The sequence below is a fragment of the Hermetia illucens genome, chromosome 2 (assembly GCF_905115235.1).
Source record: "Hermetia illucens chromosome 2, iHerIll2.2.curated.20191125, whole genome shotgun sequence".
Taxonomy (NCBI): Eukaryota; Metazoa; Arthropoda; class Insecta; order Diptera; family Stratiomyidae; genus Hermetia; species Hermetia illucens.
In genome coordinates this window covers 177,248,209-177,268,362 of record NC_051850.1, presented here as the reverse complement: position 1 = coordinate 177,268,362, position 20,154 = coordinate 177,248,209, and the positions used below count along the sequence as shown (strand labels likewise).

The 20,154-nt window shown below is 44.9% G+C and overlaps 2 protein-coding genes across 2 annotated transcripts; both read right to left on the bottom strand.

Moving 5' to 3' along the window:
• Positions 1-1,564: 1,564 nt before the first annotated feature.
• LOC119650447 (antigen 5 like allergen Cul n 1-like) lies at positions 1,565-8,349 on the bottom strand. The gene is made up of 4 exons (XM_038053302.1): positions 8,183-8,349; positions 2,291-2,437; positions 1,992-2,224; positions 1,565-1,917 (listed from the first exon to the last, which is right to left on the bottom strand). The coding sequence occupies exons 1-4, from the start codon at positions 8,303-8,305 to the stop codon at positions 1,647-1,649; spliced, it is 774 nt and encodes a 257-aa protein (XP_037909230.1). The 5' UTR covers positions 8,306-8,349; the 3' UTR covers positions 1,565-1,646.
• Positions 8,350-13,333: 4,984 nt separating this feature from the next.
• Positions 13,334-19,720, bottom strand: LOC119650448 (antigen 5 like allergen Cul n 1-like). The gene is made up of 4 exons (XM_038053303.1): positions 19,579-19,720; positions 14,041-14,187; positions 13,747-13,979; positions 13,334-13,672 (listed from the first exon to the last, which is right to left on the bottom strand). The coding sequence occupies exons 1-4, from the start codon at positions 19,699-19,701 to the stop codon at positions 13,402-13,404; spliced, it is 774 nt and encodes a 257-aa protein (XP_037909231.1). The 5' UTR covers positions 19,702-19,720; the 3' UTR covers positions 13,334-13,401.
• Positions 19,721-20,154: the final 434 nt, after the last annotated feature.

Sequence of the window (20,154 nt, the reverse complement as noted above, 5' to 3'; positions counted from 1 at the left end):
AGTGATAGTGAGGCGATTGTCTCTCCTGCCTTTCCCTCACCGCCACGAGCTCGGGTGTCTTTCTCATTAAAATCGGTTCATCGGCTGTCTATCTGTCTGTCTGTATCTGCTGGATTCTGTCTTGTAATTATTACATAGAAAAACCACCTCCTTTCGCTTCCACACTCCCCGCGGGACTGGTTGACGTGGCGGGAATAGATTCCCATCTTTGGACTGAATATCTGGAATGCACTGCGCTGAAACCCGACGTATCTCTGGATGGTATGGACAGAGAAAAATAATCAAGATCACCTAATGGGTTACAGAGGCATGTGATGTTACTATCTTTAGAAGATGGCGACTCTCCAGTAGGCAAAAGCTGCAAAGATCCCTTCAGGTAGCCTGTCTGCGCCTTCTAAAAGTGGTTGTTGCCACTCTGTTTACTCATCACCAAAATAGCGGAAGGCAAACGGTGGTCGAATTCAACGATTGCGTACTACTTCCAGTAACCGAAGAGGAAATATGTGGTGGGATCGACGATAACAAGATCCCTGGTTTGGATGGCAAGCTCTATTGGATTCAAGGCTGCCAGTGGAGGTAAGGCCGACATTTTCGTCGCCACCCATGTATGCCCAAAAACTGGAGGCAATGATTGACACCAAATTAAGTTTTAGGGAGCACCTGGGGTATATGTGTCAAAAGGGGGAGCGAAGAGGCGCTTTTCGGGTTGTAGGGATAAGTAAAGTTTAGTAGGGGTCATATAGGATTTATTATAGCTGGAATGCTTTTGATTGTTGTAGATATTAGAGAGCTGGCGAAGTGTCTACGGAACTTGCCAGTTGGGACAGTGAATTATCAAACCAGGAAATTAAGTCGAAAATAAGGAGAAGGTTAGCAGCTGATTGCAATAGAAGAGTTTTATTTTCTGGGTTTTCCAGGCGCTGTATTTCAGGCGATGGTTGGAGTCTTCTAGCTGATACCGAGAGGATTGTCCATTTTAAGGATGAAAAGCGCAAACTAAAGGAAGTGTTTACTTTGGTTGGTGATCTGCTCAAGGATCTTGGCGGTCCAACGTACAGGATAGGTTTCTAGCTATCGGGATTAAAAGGTATTTCAATGCTTCTGGGCACGAGCACTGTTCCAATCAGTGGCAAACGAGGCAGATTGGTAGGTGGAAATGCCTGGGACACCTTTTTTGAGGATAATGAGTGGGAATTTGTCGAGGCAAACGGGCGTCTGGCTATTATACGTCACCATTTTCGCCGTGACGGTTTTGGTTGTGGTACAATGGAGTGAGAATTCCTGTCAATGTTCAAGATAATTAAGGGCATGGGTGAAGAGGTTTTGTGTACGTTGAGTGAGGCAGAATATTGGGACTGATTAAGTTCGGGAAATTGATGCACTTACTCAGCCAGAAATGTGCAGGTTGTAATGGTGACCTTGAAGAAGTGGTTTGCTAGAATGTTCGTCTTTTCATGGGATCGGGTTTGGCTTGCTTGGTTGTTGGTGGAATTAAGGTTGTCCTTATCCGCGATATGAAAAAGACATGCGTCATCTAAAAAAGGGAATCAGTTAAAGACTCGTAAAAATCTTTGCAACTATTTATTAATAGTCTGAAGGGAAGCTTCACTGCTTCCTAGAAGAACAACTAAATTGCCCTCAATTTATCATCCGCTCTTCTTCGGTTTCTTGTGGAGCTTTCTAGGATTAATGGGCTCCGAAACGTCACATAAAGCTGGGTATTTTTCATTTGCGCCTTTGATGCACTTCGATGCCGGTGGCCCTTTGATATATAATTGTGTCCCTATAACATTAGTTTGGGCATAGTTACAAGCAAAGAAAGACTCCGACCCACTGCTAGTGGGCTGTACCACCAATGCGCAGCCTACATGTGTGTTAAGATCATTTACCATGACTGTGAAATGTCCTGTTGTAGGTCTACAATTAAAAAGGTAATTTTCATAATTAGAGCATGAAAGTCGAGTACGTATGGGTATTTTCCGCGAACTTACCCTTTAAATCTCAACTTATCTAAATTACTTTGCTTAGCGTGCTTATATTCCTTGAACCAAAGATTAATTCCACTCTTGATGGCTCCTTTCGCAGTTATCCATCCTCCAGCCCAAACCTTTGACAAATTTTGACCAGCCATTGGAAAGCGTTTCGTCTTACGACATTTGTCATGCTTCATTTTGCATCGTTTGACATTCAGCTCGGCCAGTTTTGCTAATTCGTCATCCCATTGCTGGAAATAAAGTAAAAATTAAAAAAAAAGGAAATTCTTTGTCTAGACCTTATTTTATTTCCATACCATTGTCGCCATACGAGCAGCTGGTTCGAACTTCAATGCTCCTTTCGCAAATTTGTTCCGGTATGCATTGTGTTTGTCAATAATAAGGTCCTTGAAGTCATCCAGGTTGATTAGCTTACGTCCTGGATGACACGATGAGCTGAAGGACTGAAAAGTTTCGAAACATATTTTACTACTGTTGGTTGAATCTGTGAAGAAAAATTTTGGAAATCCAAGGGGTATAATGCTGTTGGAGTGAAAATTGACCGGAAGGAAAGTGACTTCACACTTTACCCTCAGGTTTAGCTTTATCCTGGGAAGGTGTTCCGCAGCGCTATTTGAAGACGAATATGGTATTCTCTTTGATAACTTCGTGCTTCCATATTTGTTTGGAAGACGTGAACGGAGACATCACAGCCCTGAGGTTACAGCGAGGTCGAGGGAAATAATAGTCCCGAATTACTGCTTTTACGGGTAAAGAGAAGGGTTGCTGTCCTTTAACGAGACCAGCTCATTAACCCAAATGATTGTCACAGCCAAAGGATACATCTTGTAAATGAGATGAGTCCATTAACTTACGATAGTGACCGCCACGTTAGTGACCCGGAGGAGCAGTTTGCACGCACCCGGCAAGCAGCCAGGGTTTCGAACTCAGAATTGAAGTTCCATTGAGACCGACATTTTCAAGAAAAAAATCGACAGCGAGTTCCTACGTAACTCTGAAGAATCCATGGAGGATATACGCTACTTTTCAACAGTGGAGAAGGTAGATGCATTCATTTTGAAAGCTAGCTGATCCCAACTTGAATATCAAGGGAGGAATCGACATGCTTCTAGGAGCGGAGCTTTCTGAGGAAGGCGAGGTTTGAAAAAGATCAAATCGTTACTAACGCAGGAGACGAAACTTAGCTGGGTACTGTAGGTGTTGCCAGACTGAGACCACACATTCCCTCATTTTCATTGGAGAATTTCCAGAAGGCACTGCAGCGCTTCTTCTTCTTCTTCAACTCTGATGTCACGATCGAGAATATGCCTTCAATGGATGAATATGGAATTGGTAATCGGGGCTCAGTGGCTATAGGTATGCTGCATCTCTTGGCTTATTGACGATCGGCTCCAGAAGCGAAACGTTCAGTGGCCTCAAACTATTGGAAAACGCCTTGATCAGGAGCCGGAAAAATCGTTTTACATGCTGGGGAGGATCGGGCTGTGTATTATCTTGCTGATCACCTAATTAACAAGAGCTTCACTTTAAAGGTTTGACCAGTGTTCAAAGGCTCTGCGATAAGAACGACCGTGGTCACTCTGCACGATTTGCTGTATACAGGTCCTAAACTGTAAGATGTGCAAAAACCAGGTGATGTTAGCCTAGCTTTGTCATGTTGGTGAGTGTGGCGTGTATTAGGAAGCAGGCCCTTTGTCACCCTGGCCTTAGTTAAACGCGTCGCTCCAAGCAGCGTAGATCCGTTCGTCCAAATAGCTGACTATTGTGTCTGCTCTCTCAACGCATTATGGTGCTATGGAGTACAAAAATAAGAAAATTTAAGGGATAGTAGATAAAGACGAGGATGCAGTAAGAGAATGCATCACTTTCCGCAGCACTCAGCGAGGGCTGAAAACACCCAACGAGGCACCGATATTTGTGCGGCCAACTAAACACCCAACTCTCGCAAAATGGTGCAGGCAAGCTGAAACTGGGCAGGTACACACCTGGACTTAAGTCGAGTGGGCGGCGATTGTGTTTACTAGAGCCCAATGAGGAAGGCTTATCAGGAAATGTCTAACAGTTGCGAAAAATGTGTGGTCTACATTCTTCTACCAAAGAAAAGTCGTAAAACACGAGCTAATGTAACTGGATGGCATTTCTGTATACAGGCGTTCATGGACAGGTGCGCGAAAAGCAGAAAAAAATACATTCCCCGCTAAGAACACTATAAGCGCCAAACGGACCACAGATAATCCTTCGTGTAGCGTACTGTAAGAAAAGCGTGAACAGCAATACGCGCCTGAAGGAGACTTTATCTGGGTAGTCTCCAGGACTCAAAAAAGAGGGAAAAGAAGAAAAAGAGGAAACAATACGACACGCCGTTAGAGGCAAATACAAATGTTAGGGTACAAAACAAAAAGGCGAAAAAACGAAGGGGGACTCGCCCGCAAGCTCTGCCCAATGGACTAGAAGTGTCTTCCATAGGAAACACGAAAATCCCGCGATGAATTTGGTCCTTAATAGCAGGAAAAGCGGAATTGTTTGGGTAGTACTTCGGATACAAATGCGGATAGCCTCTAGCAAGTGTCCCAGGTGGTTAGACTATGGCACATTTCGTGGATCTGACAGGAAGGTTACAGATGTGGAGGTCATGATGCGTCTGGTGAAAACGTGTCTAGTCCTCAGGGCGGAACTGGGAAGGGCTAGGGAACGGGAACCATGATCCACATCCTAAAAATTATCAAGCAAATGTTCACAAGTTGGCAAGCGCAGGGAATTGCCCTGGAAGGTAAAAGCTGATCTATTGTTAAAAAATAAATAGCTTTATGGCATCTCAACTTAATAAGACGATGTCCTTTTTTGACGGAGGCTTGATGTTATGCAAAACATCGTTTCGGTCACAGAGAAGGGGATCCTGGAAATGGCAGGCGCCCAGCCTGCAAAGGAAGTATCCCTGACATCATTTTTGCATCAAAATCACTGGTGCTGAAGGGTGGCGAGTTCTGAAGGACTTTTCGGTAAATGATCTCCGGTATATGGCGCTCAAACTAGTTGCTACTATTTCTCAGCATAGGGGAAGAATGGGATGGACCGTATTGTTCGGCCAACATTCTCTAAACACCGCATACGGATTGATGACAGCGTGGAAGGCACCAAGAGCCTGCTCTTTACCTGCAGTTCTCTCCATGGAAAACAAGCAGGCGCCAACTTATGATGGTACCCTGGCAGAGGTAAGTAAGCTGGTACCCTATCATCGGTCAGACTTACTTATCTGCGCATTCACTGTTTGCTTCAACGAGGTTGCTTTTCCTAGCCACTGATTAGCCAATCACTAAGTATGCTTGACACGACCGGGAAAGTGTTCGAAAAGGTGATCAGGAGTAGACCCGCTGAAGGGATTCATACTGCCGCGAATCCATCTCCAAGACAGTTGGATTTTAGAGCAGGATGCTCTCATCGAAGTCGTGGAAGTGCGCTATCGAACTGATCCACACAGCCTTCGATCTCAATGAGTGGTGTTGCTCCTCGTAACGTTTTATATCAGAAAAGCCGCCCATTCTGTAAGATGGGCACAGATAAAATTGACTCCAGGTGCCGGGCTATCTCTTACGGATATTGAGGCACTTGCCTGCTAAGACTAGACATGCCAGAAGAGTCACGCCTAATCGTGTATTCGGATGATGTTCCGGTGTTTGTTGCAAGACGTACTGTTGAACAACCGCAAAGAAGGCCTGTGGCATGGTTAGATGGCGAAGATAGTGTGGGTAATTTGTAATGAGTAAAATTTTAAGTATTTTTTGCTTTTCCTGGCTCTAGCTCATTGTCAATCCCTTGGAGTATGTTCTGCAAATCTCTAAGCTAGAATACCGTTTCCGCTTTAGTGTGTCCATTTCAAATATGGGTCTTTCTTTGGAGACGGCATAGATCCTGTAAACCCTCTGTACTTTATTCTTCACCGATCTGCTGGCATTGCCGGAGCTGATTTAATCCAATGAGTCACGCTGATGTTGGAGACGAATTTTCCTTGGTGGCTCTTTTCGGTCATTCAGACCAGTAACGCGAAAGCTATTTTTTTGGAATCTGACAGCCCAAACTGCAACACAATACACAATACCTGGTCCATGTGAAGGATCCATATCTAAAAATTCTCACTGTAGACTTCAGCCAGATGATGAAAAAGATTACTTCGGCAAGTACTGAGACTGTTGCCTGAAGTGGGCCGTGGTGTTGTTGATGATGTCGACTTTGGGTAACCAGTTTCAGCGATTTTATGCGCGTCTTCAAAGTGTAGAGACGGACCGTTTTGGGGATGGGATCCGCCTATCTTATTGTTTCAGAATCGGCTAGGAATGTGATCGTGGGAGTCACCCCTGTTGCCTTACTTACTAAGTAGCGTTAAACCGTGTACAAGCGCAAAGGAGAGGACTCAATAGGGATGTTGCTTATGTTTGTAAACAGCTCCATGCAGACACAGAGGAGTTCTTTCCAGACAACGTTGTCAGAGGGATGCTGGGGAGTACTAACACATGGAACCGTGTTGACCAAGAAGCTCGTGGATGATCCAGCTCAACCGGTAGAGGGATAGTTTGGCAGAGGGTTCCTTGAGGGAATAATTCCATTCTCCCTCTCGCATCCTTTTGTTGAAAAGAATCCCCCGACTTAAAAGCTCCCAAAGGTGGGATAGCGAATAGACTAGTCCCAAGTAATGCTTGAAACGGTCCCAAGTAATGCGTGACGACGAAGAGGTGTTCTATCGCAGTTTAAGGACCGGTACTATATGCTTTATGCAACATACTAGACTGGGTGTGGTACTCTTTGGTACGGGATGGATGAGGGCCCTAAAGAGTACATTGTCACAGCCGGGGTACCACAGGGATCGTTACTTGGTCCCCTGTTGTGGAATATCATGTATAATGGGGTGCTTGCTCTTCCCGTCCCAGAGGGGACTACGATTGTCGGCTTTGCTGATGACCTACCTGTGGTTGTTGCAGCAAAACACCCGGAAGATGTGGAGGTTTACGCAACCTAAACAGTAAGAGCGGTAAAGTCCTGGCTAGAAAAGGCCGGGCTGACCTTGGCGGACGCGAAAACGGAAGCGGTCTTAATAACGAAACGCAGGAAAAATAACACTGTAAAAGTGGAGGTCGGTGGACATACAGTCGTATCAAAGCCAGCTATCAAATACCTGCGGGTAATAATTGACACCAAATTAAATTTTAGGGAACACCTAGAGTATGCATGCCAATAGGCAGCCAGCGCCACCACGGCACTTGCAAAAATGTTGCCAAATATTGGTGGACCGAAACATTGCCGGAGGTTGGTGCTAGCTGGAGTGGTGCGCTCCATTCTGCTCTACTCGTCGCCTGTGTGGGCAGAGGCGCTTGCAAAATCTCAGAGACGGAAGCAGATGAACTCGGTTTACCGGCGGATGGCTTTGAGGGTTTGCAGTGCTTTTAGAACCACATCAGATGAGGCAGTATTGGTGGTGGTAGGTGGGATCCCGGTTGACATTCTGGCCAAAGAAATGAGTGTCCTGTACAATGCAAGACATATGGAGGGGCATGGACAGCGTAGAAATGCGGCAAGGTCAGAGTCGCAGATGGGACGAGTCTACGAAAGGTCGGTGGACGCACAGGCTCATTCCCAACATTAGGGTGTGGGTTGAGCGAACACATGGGGAGACCAACTACCACATTACCCAGTTCCTCACGGGATACGGTGGTTGCTACAGGCAGTATCTGCACCGCTTTGGGTTGGATGATTCTCCGCACTGTCCCAGATGCGATGGCATACCGGAGGATCCTGAGCATGTGATGTTTCACTGCCCACGATTTGCGATGGAGAGAAGGAGCTTAAACCAGGTGCTGGGCAAGAGCGCGACCCCGGAGAGCTTGGTTACTGAGATGCTGGAGTCCGAGGAGAAGTGGCTTTCGGTTGGCTCCGCAATCATCCAAATGCAGGAGGAGTTGCTGAAAGAACAAAGAAGGAGGAAAGCTGCAAATAGGAGAAGGATGAGTGCCTAAGAGCAAACCTACCCCGCGAAGTAATACCTCAATGGTGGTCCCGCGGGGCTGGGGCTGGACAGACCAGGGGTGGTTTTTAGTGGGTGTGAATCCCACACGCGCCCGCTGTAGTTCCGCCGTTCGGACGGTTTTGGTCCTGAGAGTTAGTTTCGCAATTTTAGATTGTAAATTAGGACTACTTACTCCATGATTCCTGCAAGCAATGTGATGTTTACAGAGTTTACAGTAATCGGACGACGATTGTACTTGAACCAAGATAGTGAAGGAATACAAGGCAAACGCTAGTTTCCACCCCGAGTTTTTCATATTAAACAACTTTTTACCCGAATGGGACACCTTTGGAGACAAGAACGTTTTTAAAACTACTTTTATACTCTTTTAGAATAATTATTTGTTTTGAGTGCAAATTTATTTTATTGTCATTAACGGTCACAAGTAATTGATCGAAATCAATTACATGATAAGTTGGTGAATGAAGGGTACTGCGACCTTCTGGCAAGCATGGTTTTGAGGTTTCCCTTATCGGTATTTGTGTAAAGTTCGAGGAGTCATTACTTACAGCCTTTTGGAATCTTAAGAACTCTATTCTAGAGTGTGAATGGGGTGAGCAAGATTTCCCACGTGGTGCCCCACGCAACCACGCTCGGAAGAAATCTTTGTCCCACCTTTTCAAATGACGCTTTATTCTCCCTTACACTCAGCGCAAAATCATGTCATTTAGAGCATCCATGGAACCCCCATGCCAATCTATCTTTCTGGCACAATGACTTCATAAGACAAATAGATAAAAGGGCAATAAAACAAGAAGTGATTTCAATAAAGGCCTCACACAAAACCTTAAAAATAAACAAAGCTTGATATTAAAAGCTGTCCAATTTCATATTTAAATTTATATCGGTTATGCTTATTGGTGGACATCAATGTTAATGCAATTTACGACCCCATGTGAACAGATCGATTAAGATTTGAATGCATAAATTATTAACACTTAAATGTAGCGTGGTTACAATTTTAACGGTGAGTACAGTATGGTTTGACATTGACATAGGTTATCTTGTAGATTCCGCTTTTTCCCAGCCCAATTTTGGCTCCAGTCGTCATTTGAGGTACAACGCACTCCTGTAAGAGTCAAATTCCACCTTTTTCATCATATTTAGATCCAAAAGAGATATGACAGATTCATAGTGTCCTTTTGTGACAGTTCTTCATTCTGCAAGATACTTCAATTATACCATTCCAATTCCTGAAAAGAGTCACCGCCAAACCTCCATCCGAAATGTGCTTCAGCATTTTACAGGCCTTATCGAGAAGCACTCCTCCTCTACTATTCTGCGTCATCTGGCCTTTCTACTGCCACTTCTGCCTTTTTGGGATTTAACACGCGGGTTAACAGTGGTAGTCACTTCCTATTTGCTGCTCCTATCTTCATCATCATCAACGGCGTAATAATCGGTATTCGGTCTAGGCCTGCCTTAATAAGGAACTCCAGACATCCCGGTTTTGTGCCGAGGTCCACCAATTCGATATCCCTAAAAGCTGTCTGGCGTCCTGACCTACGCCATCGCTCCATCTTAGGCAGGGTCTGCCTCGTCTTCTTTTTCCACAATAGATATTGCCCTTATAGACTTTCCGGGCTAGATCATCCTCATCCATACGGATTAAGTGACCCGCCCACCATAACCTATTGAGCCGGATTTTATCCACAACGTGACATTCATGGTATCGTTCATAGATTTCGTCATTGTGTAGGCTATGGAATCGTCCATCCTCATGTAGGGGGCCAAAAATTCTTCGGAGGATTCTTCTCTCGAACGCGGCCAAGAGTTCGCAATTTTTCTTGCTAAGAACCCAAGTTTCCGAGGAATACATGAGGACTGGCAAGATCATAGTCTTGTACAGTAAGAGCTTTGACCCTATAGTGAGACGTTTCGAGCGGAACAGTCTCTGTAAGCTGAAATAGGCTCTGTTGGCTGACAACAATCGTGGACGGATTTCATAATCGTAGCTGTTATCGGTTGTGATTTTCGACCCTAGATAGGAGAAATTATCAACGGTCTCAAAGTTGTATTCTCCTGTCCTTATTATTCTTCGTGTTTGACCAGTGCGGTTTGATATTGTTGGTCGATTCGTCTTCGGTACTGACGTTGCCACCATATATTTTGTCTTGCCTTCATTGATGTGTAGCCCAAGATCTCGCGTCGCCTGCTCAATCTGGATGAAGGCAGTTTGTAAGTCTCCGGTGGTTCTTCCCATGATGTCGACATCATCAGCATTGGCCAGTAGTTGGGTGAACTTGAAGAGGACCGTACCTCTTGCATTTACCTCAGCATCACGGATCACTTTCTCGAGGGCCAGGTTAAAGAGGACGCATGATAGCGCATCCCCTTGTCGTAGACCCTTGTTGATGTCGAATGGTCTTGAGAGTGATCCTGCTACTTTTATCTGGCCTCGCACATTGGTCAGGGTCAGCCTAGTCAGTCTTATTAATTTCGTCGGGATACCGAATTCTCTCATGGCCGTGTACTGTTTTACCCTGACTTTAAAGCCGCCTATGATAGCAGGCTTTAAAGTCGATGAACAGATGGTGTAACTGTTGTCCATATTCCAACAGTTTTTCCATCGCTTGCCGCAGAGAGAAAATTTGATCTGTTGCTGATTTGCCTGGAGTGAAGCCTCTTTGGTATGGGCCAATGATGTTCTGGGCATATGGGGCTATCCGGTCTAGCAAGATAGTGGAGAATATCTTATAGATGGTACTCAGCAACGTGATACCTCTATAATTGCTGCACTGTGTGATATCTCCCTTTTTATGTATGAGACAGATGATGCCTCGTTGCCAATCATCAGGCATTGATTCGCTGTCCCATACTTTGAGCACAAGTTGATGAACCACTTGGTGTAACTATTCGCCTCCATATTTAACCAATTCAACTGTAATTCCATCGGCTACTGGCGACTTATGATTTTTTAGCCGATGAATTGCACGGACTGTTTCTCCTAAACTTGGTGGGGGCAGTATTTGTCCGTCGTCTTCAGTTGGCGGGACCTCCAACTCGCCGATATTCTGGTTGTTCAGTAGCTCATCAAAGTACTCAACCCATCGCTCCAATATGGCCATTCTGTCGGAAATCAGATTTCCCTCTTTGTCTCGGCAGGATGAGCATCGAGGTGTATAAGGCTTCATCCTGCTGACTTGTTGGTAAAACTTCCGCGCCTGGTGCGGTTGCTCCCTATACTTTTCTAGTTCACAGACATGTTGGTTCTCCCAGGCTTCCTTTTTCCGTCTGTGAAGTCGCTTTTCCGCTCGACGGAGTTCGTGATAAGTCTCTGCGCATGCCCACGTTCGTTGAGAATGCAACATTACTCGGTATGCAGCATTCTTCCGTTCGGTTGCTAGCTTACATTCATCGTCAAACCAGCCGTTCCGACTCTTTTTGCGGCTGGGGCCAAGTATGCTTGTGGCCGTAACCATGATATCGTTCTTCAGGTGATTGTGAAGATCATTTGTTGATGCTTCATCTCCAGGTCCTCTGCTGACTGCGGTTATTGCGGCATCCATTTCCCTCTAATAGGTGTCGCGGAGGGTTGTGTTGTGGATGGCTTCAGTGTTAACTCTCGCCTGATTGTCAGAGGGGATTCTGGGTGATGTTGTTATTCGATCACGGAGCACCATGCCAACGAGATAGTAATCCGAGTCTATATTGACCCCCATATATGTTCTGACATTCATCAAGGCTGAGAGGTGGCGGCGTTCGATCAACACGTGGTCAATTCGGTTGAAAGTGGTCGCAAGCCAGGTACTTCCAACAACTATTTCGTGTGATACTGCTAACTGAATAATCCGCAGTCTGTCATCATTTGTATTTTGGTGTAAGCTATGGGAGCCAACGCCTGAATACGGGCTCCGTCCCCCCCCCCCCCCTATGATTTTGATGTCAAATCTGGGACAGGCTTCGAGAGTTCGTTCTACTGCCTCGTAGAAGGTATCCTTCTCCGCCTCTGCAGTCTCTTCTGCAGGGGCGTGAACGTTAATTAGGCTTATATTTCTCAACAGAGTGCATAGTCTTTCGCTTATGTTTTCAAAGCCGATAACAGCAGGTCTCATTTTTTTGGCTGACTAAGAAACCTATTCCGAGCACATGGTTTACTGGGTGGCCACTATAATATATGGGGTAGCGACTCTTCTCCCGGAAACCGATCCCTATCTAACGCTTCTCCTGTAACGCTGTTACGCCAGCCTTATAGTTTCACAGGGTATCGACTAGCTGCTCAGCAGCTTTATCTCTGTACAGGGAGCGGACGTTCCATGAGAAAATGCGCATATTTTTATTCCTTTGTCGTTGCGGGGTTCGTCGTTGTGTAATCCGTCCCGTCCGAGGCTCCTGTTGTGGCTTCATAACAAGTTGTTTTCCGTAAAAGGTTGTCAGTCCTACCCAACCCCCAACCTGGAGGTCTCGTTTTTAGGCGCAGGAGACTCCCCTTCATCCTTCCTTCCTTCAGCTTTTCGGTAAGAAAGAGCTCCCAGCGGTGGAGATAGGGTTTGGTAGTAGAGTTGTTGGTATTAGTTCAGCAGGCGTTTCCCAGGTTTTATGCTCCATCGTTGGTATCAATGCACGTTTCGCCCTGGGACCTATACTACCCTTTGACCAGCAGCTGATTGCAGGAGAAGAGCTTTATTTTCTGGGTTTTCCAGGCGCTGTATTTTAGGCGATGGTTGGAGTCTTCTAACTGATACCGAGAGGGCTGTTCATTTTAAGGATGAAAAGCACAAACCAAACCAAGTGTTTACTTCGGTTGGTGAACTGCTTAAGGACCTTGCTGGACCAACGTACAGGATAGGTTTGTAGCTATCGGAATTAAAAGGTATTTCAATGTTTTTGGACACGAGCACTCCTCCAATCAGTGGCAAACGGGGCAGATTGGTGCGTGGAAATGCCTGTGACACCTTTTTTGAGGATAATGGGTGGGAATTTGTCGAGGCAAACGGGCGTCTTGCTATTATACGTCACCATTGTCGCCGTGACGGTTTTTGTTGTGGCGCAATGGAGTGAGAAGTTCTGTCAATGTTCAAGATAATTAAGGGCATAGGTGACGAGGTTTTGTGGGCGTTGAGTGAGGCAGAAGGAAATTGATGCGTTTACTCAGTCAGAAATGTGCATGTTGTAATGGTGACCTTGAAGAAGTGGTTTGCTAGAATGCTCGTCTTTTCATGGGGTAGGGTTTGGGTTTGCTTGGTTGATGGTGGAATTAAGGTTGTCCTTATCCGCGATATGAAAAATACATGCGTCATCTAAAACAGGGAATCAGTTAAGGACTCGTAAAAATCTTTGCAATTATTTATTAATAGTCTGAAGGGAAGCTGCACTGCTTCCTAGAAGAACAACTAAATTGCCCTCAATTTATCATCCGCTCTTCTTCTGTTGCTTGTGCAGCTTTCTAGGATTAATGGGCTCCGTAACGTCACATAAAGCTGGATAATTTTCATTCGCGCCTTTGATGCACTTCGATGCTGGTGGCCCTTTAATATACAATGGTGTCCCCATAACATTAGTTTGGGCATAGTTACACGCAAAGTAAGATTCCGACCCACGTCTATTGGGTTGTATCAGCAATGCGCAGCCAACATGTGTGTTAAGATCATTTACCATAACTGTGAAGTGTCCTATTGCGCGTCTACAATTAAAAAGGCCATTTTTGTAATTAGGATATAAAAGTCAAGTACGTTTGTACACTTTCTGTGAACATACCCTTTAAATCGCAACTTATCTAAATTACTTTGCTCAGCGTTTTTATACTCCTTAAGCCAACTATTAATTCCACCCTTGACGGCTTCTTTCGCAGTTACGGATCCTGGACTCCACATCTTTGATAAATTTTGACCAGCCATCGAAAAACGTTTCGTCTTACGACATTTGTCATGCTTCATTTTGCATCGTTTGACATTCAGCTCGGCCAGTTTTGCTAATTCGTCATCCCATTGCTGGAAATAAAGTAAAAATGCAAAAAAAGTCCTTTGCATGGACCTTATTTTATTTCCATACCATTGTCGCCATACGAGCAGCTGGTTCGAACTTCAATTCTCCTTTCGCAAATTTGTTCCGGAACGCATTGTGTTTGTCAACAATAAGGTCCTTGAAGCGGTCCATGTTGATAAGTTCACGTCCTCGATGACACGATGAACTAAAGGACTGAAAAGTTTCGAAACATATTACTACTGGTGGTTGAATCTATGAAGAGAAGTTTGGAAAATTCCAGGGGCAATAATGCTGTTGCAGTGAGGAAAATCACTTCATACTTTACCTTCAGGTTCAACTTTATCCTGGGAAGGTCTTCTGCAGCGTTATTTGGATGCGAATATGGTGTTCTCTTTGATAATGCGTGCAAGATCGTCTTTTTTTCTCATGGCGGTCTATTTGTTGAGAAGACGTGGACGGACAAATTGCAACCCACTGGTAATAGCGAGGTCGAGGGAAGTATTAGTCCCCAATGACTGCTTCTAAAGGTAAAGGAAAGGGTTGCTATCCTTTCACGAGACCAACTCATCAACTCAAAAGATATCTTGAAACGTGGGGTTCGGAACCCAGAATTGGAGTTCCATTGTGACCGGCATTGTCAGGAAGAAATTCAACAGCGAGTTCCGACGTAATTTTGAAGAATCCATGGAAGAGCCAGGTTACTTTCCAACAGTGGAGAAGCTAGGTGGATTCATTTTGAAAGTATCTACTGGTAGTTGCAGCACTCACCCCTCAAAGCACAAGCCGTTTGTAATGCAAACAAAGGCATCAAAACCATGTTTCTACTGTTGCTGTTCCATCCAGGATCCCAACCACCATGCCAATTCAGGAGTATGGACTGACTGTTCCTTTTGGATGGATTTTTACGGCAATTTTAGGGCAATGAAGGGGCCAAAGGGTGATGCTTTTTGGGACCGCAAGGATTCTTGGATTCTGTGATGATTGATCCAAAATAGCGTACGAGGTAGTAGTATGCAGTATATCGACTATATCGATACCTTGCGCTAAAATCAGGGTGCAACCATTGAAAGGTAAGGTGACTCTGCCGAAAAATAGTGTCTTTTTGCTCGCTTGCATTTATTTTTACGTCAATGATGCAACTAAGTAAGTCCACTATGTACTGCCGCTCTGAAGATAGAAAACGATTTATTGCAGATGAAGGGTTACGGCGTAAACCGGGCTGGTAAAATGCGAAAACTCAGTAAAAACCCCCTGGATGTGTGGTCATACCAAATTAAAAGAGAATCCTGCCGTCTGCTCTTCGAGACGCATCACACCTAATGAGTTATTGCAACCGTAGCTATGGTGGCAACGCCAGTACTGACTTCTGCAAGGACGACATTCAGATAAAGCAGTTTGTTTCGCTGGTGTTGCCGAGGAGGGTGGTATACTAAAGCAATACTTGACGCTTTCAAACTTGATAAGAGTCGGAGACGGCGATTCCAGTACTCTGAAGTGTTCCTAATCCAAAAAGAAGCCTAAGCTGATGGATTTGGACAAAAGTCGAATGGGAGCGCAGTTATTGTCTTTGCTAGAACCGAAGAAGTAAGGTTTATCAGGAAAGGCCCTGCAGTTATGAAAAACATCGCAACACGGTCTGCAACTTAGCTACAGAAAACATCATCAAAGGCGTAAAAACCGGACTGGTGGAACTAGAAGAACTCTTAGACCGCATTTTCTTATACAGGTGATCATGAACAGCAGCAGATGAAGCACGTAAAGTAAGCAAGAAAAACATATTTCCTGCTGAGAACACGCGATAATCCGAGATAATCCGTTGCAAAACAAACTGTGGAGAAATCGTGAACAGAAAGACGCATCTAAATGAGACTCTATCCAGGTAGTTTCCAGGACTCAAAAAAGGAAAGCAAAGAAGAACAAAATCAATTCGGATACAAATATTAAAGCACCAAAGAAAGGAGCGAGAAAACGAAAGGGTACTGGACCGTAACCTACTTTCGCTGAATTGGGTCCATAACAGCTTCCACCAAATGTCGCAGGTGTTTAGACTATGGCTATAGAGGAGGGCAGCATGTCTCAGATGCGGCCATGCTGGTCAGGAAGCGAAGACCTGTGTGGTGGTATAGTTAAGATGTGAACCACCCACTGCATGTGAGCGCGTACTCCGATGCACTAAACTACCGCCGACATATTTGCCCGCCTGGCACGAGCCCGGTGCCGTGCGGCTCTTCCTTTCCACCGTAACCTCAGTAAAGGCAGGACGCGAATAGTTAATTTTCTTGCGCATAATGCTGCCTCCGGGCAGTGTCGCTAATATGATCGACATTCTACAAATTGTCATGGACTAAAGTGCAGTCGTGTAACTAAACAATAGCTCGACAAAGCGTCTCATCGCCAACTTGGCAACTAAGGCTTATCAGCCAGTTTACTTCCGACATCCCACACATATTTGGAAAAGACAACGTCGTTGCGGACGCTTGGTCTCGAATATTAAAGGTCACACTCCCCGCCGCACCGCTTTCTATCTTTGGGTCAGACTGCAACTAATTCCGGCCGATTTTCACGAGGAAGTATTTCACGCAGTACATGACCTTGTGCATCCAGGTATCAGAACAACGAACTGGTTAGTCACTGGAAAATACTTCTAGCCATCCACGAACAAGGACGTAAACTTTTGGCCCAAGATCGTGTGGTGTGTAAGATCAACAAATATATAAAACAGGAGAGCCTGTGATTCCTCGGCGATCCTATATCAGAGCAAGATTAAGTGACTCCGGCATGCTGCGTCTGTTTAGGGACGCGGTTTCGAAACTGCGGCCGACTCCTCCTTCCCGATATACAACGCCGGAAGTCGACATCCCAGGAACGTCGAGACATGCTCGCAGGTCCTTATAGGATTGGACGCTCCTCGGAGGCCACTGCACCCACGATATGATGGCCCCTTTAAAGCCCTAGAGAGACGGGGCGGATCCAAAAAGGTCTCCTTAGCGAGGCGCCGATCCGGGGGACACTCCAAAAAAGCGTTTGCAAAGCAGCCCGGAATGTCTATATTGACAATATCTATGTTTGAAAAAGAAAACGAGGCAGACCTTTCCTGAGTTGGAAAGATGGCGTAGGTCAGGACGCCAGCCAGCTTTTTGGGATATCGAATTGGTGGACCTGGGCGCAAAACCGGGATGTCTGGAGTTCCTTATTAAGGCAGGCCTAGACTGGATACCAGTTGTTGCGCCATTCATGATGATGAAACCTCGAAAACGGATTGTAAAGTAAATCAAAACAAAGGAAAATCTATAGGGTTCCTCAACACTAGTTTTCAAGTGGGGAGGTAAAAGCTGATCAACTGCTAATCGGCGAACAGCTTCGCAGCATCTTGACTTATCGTGTGCGACTGCTTTCTGAGTTTCCGACGGCTTAAGACCGAGGCTCTTGCTTAAGGCCGAGTGGATGGGTTTGTCTGGATTCAGTTGTTAGGGGCACTGATTTTCATAGTTAACACCGAATAAGACGATCTTCTTTCGATGAAGGCTTCATCCTATAAAACGTGTTTTTGGTCGCAGAGGAGGAGATCCTGGAAATAGCGGGAAAACTTCGGATGTACACCAACGTTCTGGCGCCCTGGCTGCAAAGAATGCAGTCATTTTTGCGTCGGAATCGTGCTGGTGCTGTCGGTAGATATATGGCTAGTTTTGAATGACTTCTCGGGAAGTGGTCGCCAATACATTGCGCTTAAGGTGGTTGTCACTATTTCTTCACTTCACTTCTTCCTTAGCCCAACTCTAGTCAACGAGGCGAATGGTGATCCGTGGGGACTCGATTATAAACTTGTCACCCGGAAAATTCTGTCTCTACGGAAACCCTGCTCACTTAACGGCGAAACGATGGACCGCATTGTAAAGCCACTATTACCTAAAAAACGTGTACGTGGGGAGGGCGAATATAATGTAGGTAATTTGTAACGAGCAAGATTTTATGTATTTTTTTGTTTTTTGCCGCAGACTTTCCATCTAAAGTTGAAGGTCCGAGTCAGCAGAAACAAGAATTAGCGGGATCTGGAGCGACTGAAAAGGTTGGACGAGAGAGAGCTGTCACCGGGGTAGATCGAGATTGCTGGTTTTTACGCCCTTGCAAGTGTGCCAAAGAATTTGCGGAACCTTATAAGTTTCCGTCCTTTGCTTTCGTGTGTAGCCGGGGTTCGTTTAACCAACAGCTGGGCGATGAGCTGAAAATTATCAGATTCCCTCTCAATGGATCTACACTCCATGAAAATGCGCACTAGGCAAATTAAACTTTACACACAACTTCGTTTTAAACGAGGAAGAGTGGGGATCTCAAGGGCCATGCTTCATTAAACATTTTCGGCGAGAGGAGAACCGGTGAGAATGCGATCAGAATGGATCTTGTCTCTCGATGGCGGCACTGGTGTCCTATATTAATTAAATTTCTAAAATCCGATGCGGACCCACGCATCGATCAAAGGACACGTGAAATTTTTATAATATGACACTTGAGGGATTGAAGTGCTCAAAGGAAACCCTCATATCCCGAGGTTCCCTAACAAAGAGCTAAGCGAGGGCGTTTCGACGGTACACATCGATGGAGCTTCAGTATTTCATGTTAAATTTTTCCATTTTTTTAGATTTTTTCAGATAGATCTCCTTCTTGGTCGTCTCCGTCCACTTAGGATGAGTTTCTGACCTCCGCCAATCCCCCTTTGTCATAATACGTTCCATAGCGATTAGTCAGTTGATAATCGAGTTAAAACCAATAGTTAAATACCCTGGATTAATGCTCGCCCCGAAAGTGAGATTTTCCAAAGAAATCAAAGCACCAGCAGAAAAGGTTGCAGCTTAAGTTTCGGCCTTAAGTCGGCAATGACGAATGCCTGGGTTGCTACATCTACCAAGAGATAACTTCTTATGAGTTCAAAGCAGTCCGTTCCGCGAAACAGCGCAGAGGTATGGGCAATTAGGTGCCTAGAGACGGAGAGCTTTGGAGATGTCATGTCCCCACCACATTGTTTCAGAATTGGTTGCGAATTCAATCATGGGAATGATCCCTGTTGCGCTTCTTACTAGCGTACAGCCATATACAAGCGTAAAGAAGAAGACACAATTGAGGTCGTTTCTTGAGAAGGTGGTATTGGATTCGTCAACAACTTTTTGCTGGCACAGGGAAGCTCCCTCCAGACAACGTTGTCAGAGATATTGAGGAGTACTGCCAGATAGTGCGGTGTTGCCCGAAGGTGGGGGGACCGGGTGGCAGAGCGTTCCTTGAACTACGTGTTTCGTTTCTTCTCTCCCTTTCCGTTAGCGAAAAGAATTGCCAAACTTAAAACCTTCCTAAGCCGATAGAGCGGACTGGCCAGACCGAAGTAATGTGGCAAACGGTTTCAGACTAATTCTCTGAGGAGGGGAGGTGTTCAGCCTCAGTTTAAGGAACGGCACTATATGTTTTATGTAACATAACTATATTGAGTGTGGCTTGCAGAAGAATGTTCTTAACGATGCCGGAAGGAATAAGATGAGGATTGGTTTTATATTTATAAACGATTTTGCTCCTGAAAGTTATTTTCGGTATTATAAATTTTAAATTAGGACTACTTACTCCATTATTTCTGCAAGCAATGTGATGTTTACAAAGTTTACAGTAATCAGAAGACGATTGTACTTGCATCAAAATAGTAAAGGAATACAAAGCAAACGCTAGTTTCCACCCCGATTTTTCCATGTTACACAACTTCTTTCTCGAATGGATCACCTTTGGAGACAGGAACGTTTTTGGAACTACTTTTATATTCTTCCAGAATTATTATGTGTTTTGAGTGCAAATTTATTTTATTGTCATTAACGGTCACAAATAATTGATCGAAATCAATTACATGATAAGTTGGTGAATGAAGGGTACAGCAACCTTCTGACAGGTATGGTTTTGGGGCTTTCTTTAGCGAACACCGAATACTAAACTTCTACGTATTTGCGTGAGGTTTAACGCGCCATTATTTGCAACCTTTTGGAATGTTGTAAACTTTATTTTAGTGTACGCACGGGGTGAGGAAGAGAAAGTTTAAACCAAGATTTCTCATGTGCTGCTCCACGCAACCACATTCGGAGGAAATCTATGTAGCACTTTGCTAGAATATGTTTCACTCTCCCTAACTTTCAGCGCAAAATCAAGTCATTC

Bases quoted from the DNA above. Each gene is read 5' to 3' on its own strand.
- LOC119650447 (XM_038053302.1), bottom strand. From the start codon at position 8,305: ATGAAAAACTCGGGGTGGAAACTAGCGTTTGCCTTGTATTCCTTCACT. The intron at 2,438-8,182 runs GTAAGTAGTCCT...GAAACTTTTCAG, and splicing joins TTGCTTGCAGGAATCATGGA to TCCTTCAGCTCATCGTGTCA. The intron at 1,918-1,991 runs GTAAGTTCGCGG...TTTTAATTGTAG, and splicing joins GATAAGTTGAGATTTAAAGG to ACCTACAACAGGACATTTCA.
- LOC119650448 (XM_038053303.1), bottom strand. From the start codon at position 19,701: ATGGAAAAATCGGGGTGGAAACTAGCGTTTGCTTTGTATTCCTTTACT. The intron at 14,188-19,578 runs GTAAGTAGTCCT...GAAACTTTTCAG, and splicing joins TTGCTTGCAGAAATAATGGA to TCCTTTAGTTCATCGTGTCA. The intron at 13,980-14,040 runs GTATGGAAATAA...CTTTATTTCCAG, and splicing joins CTGCTCGTATGGCGACAATG to CAATGGGATGACGAATTAGC.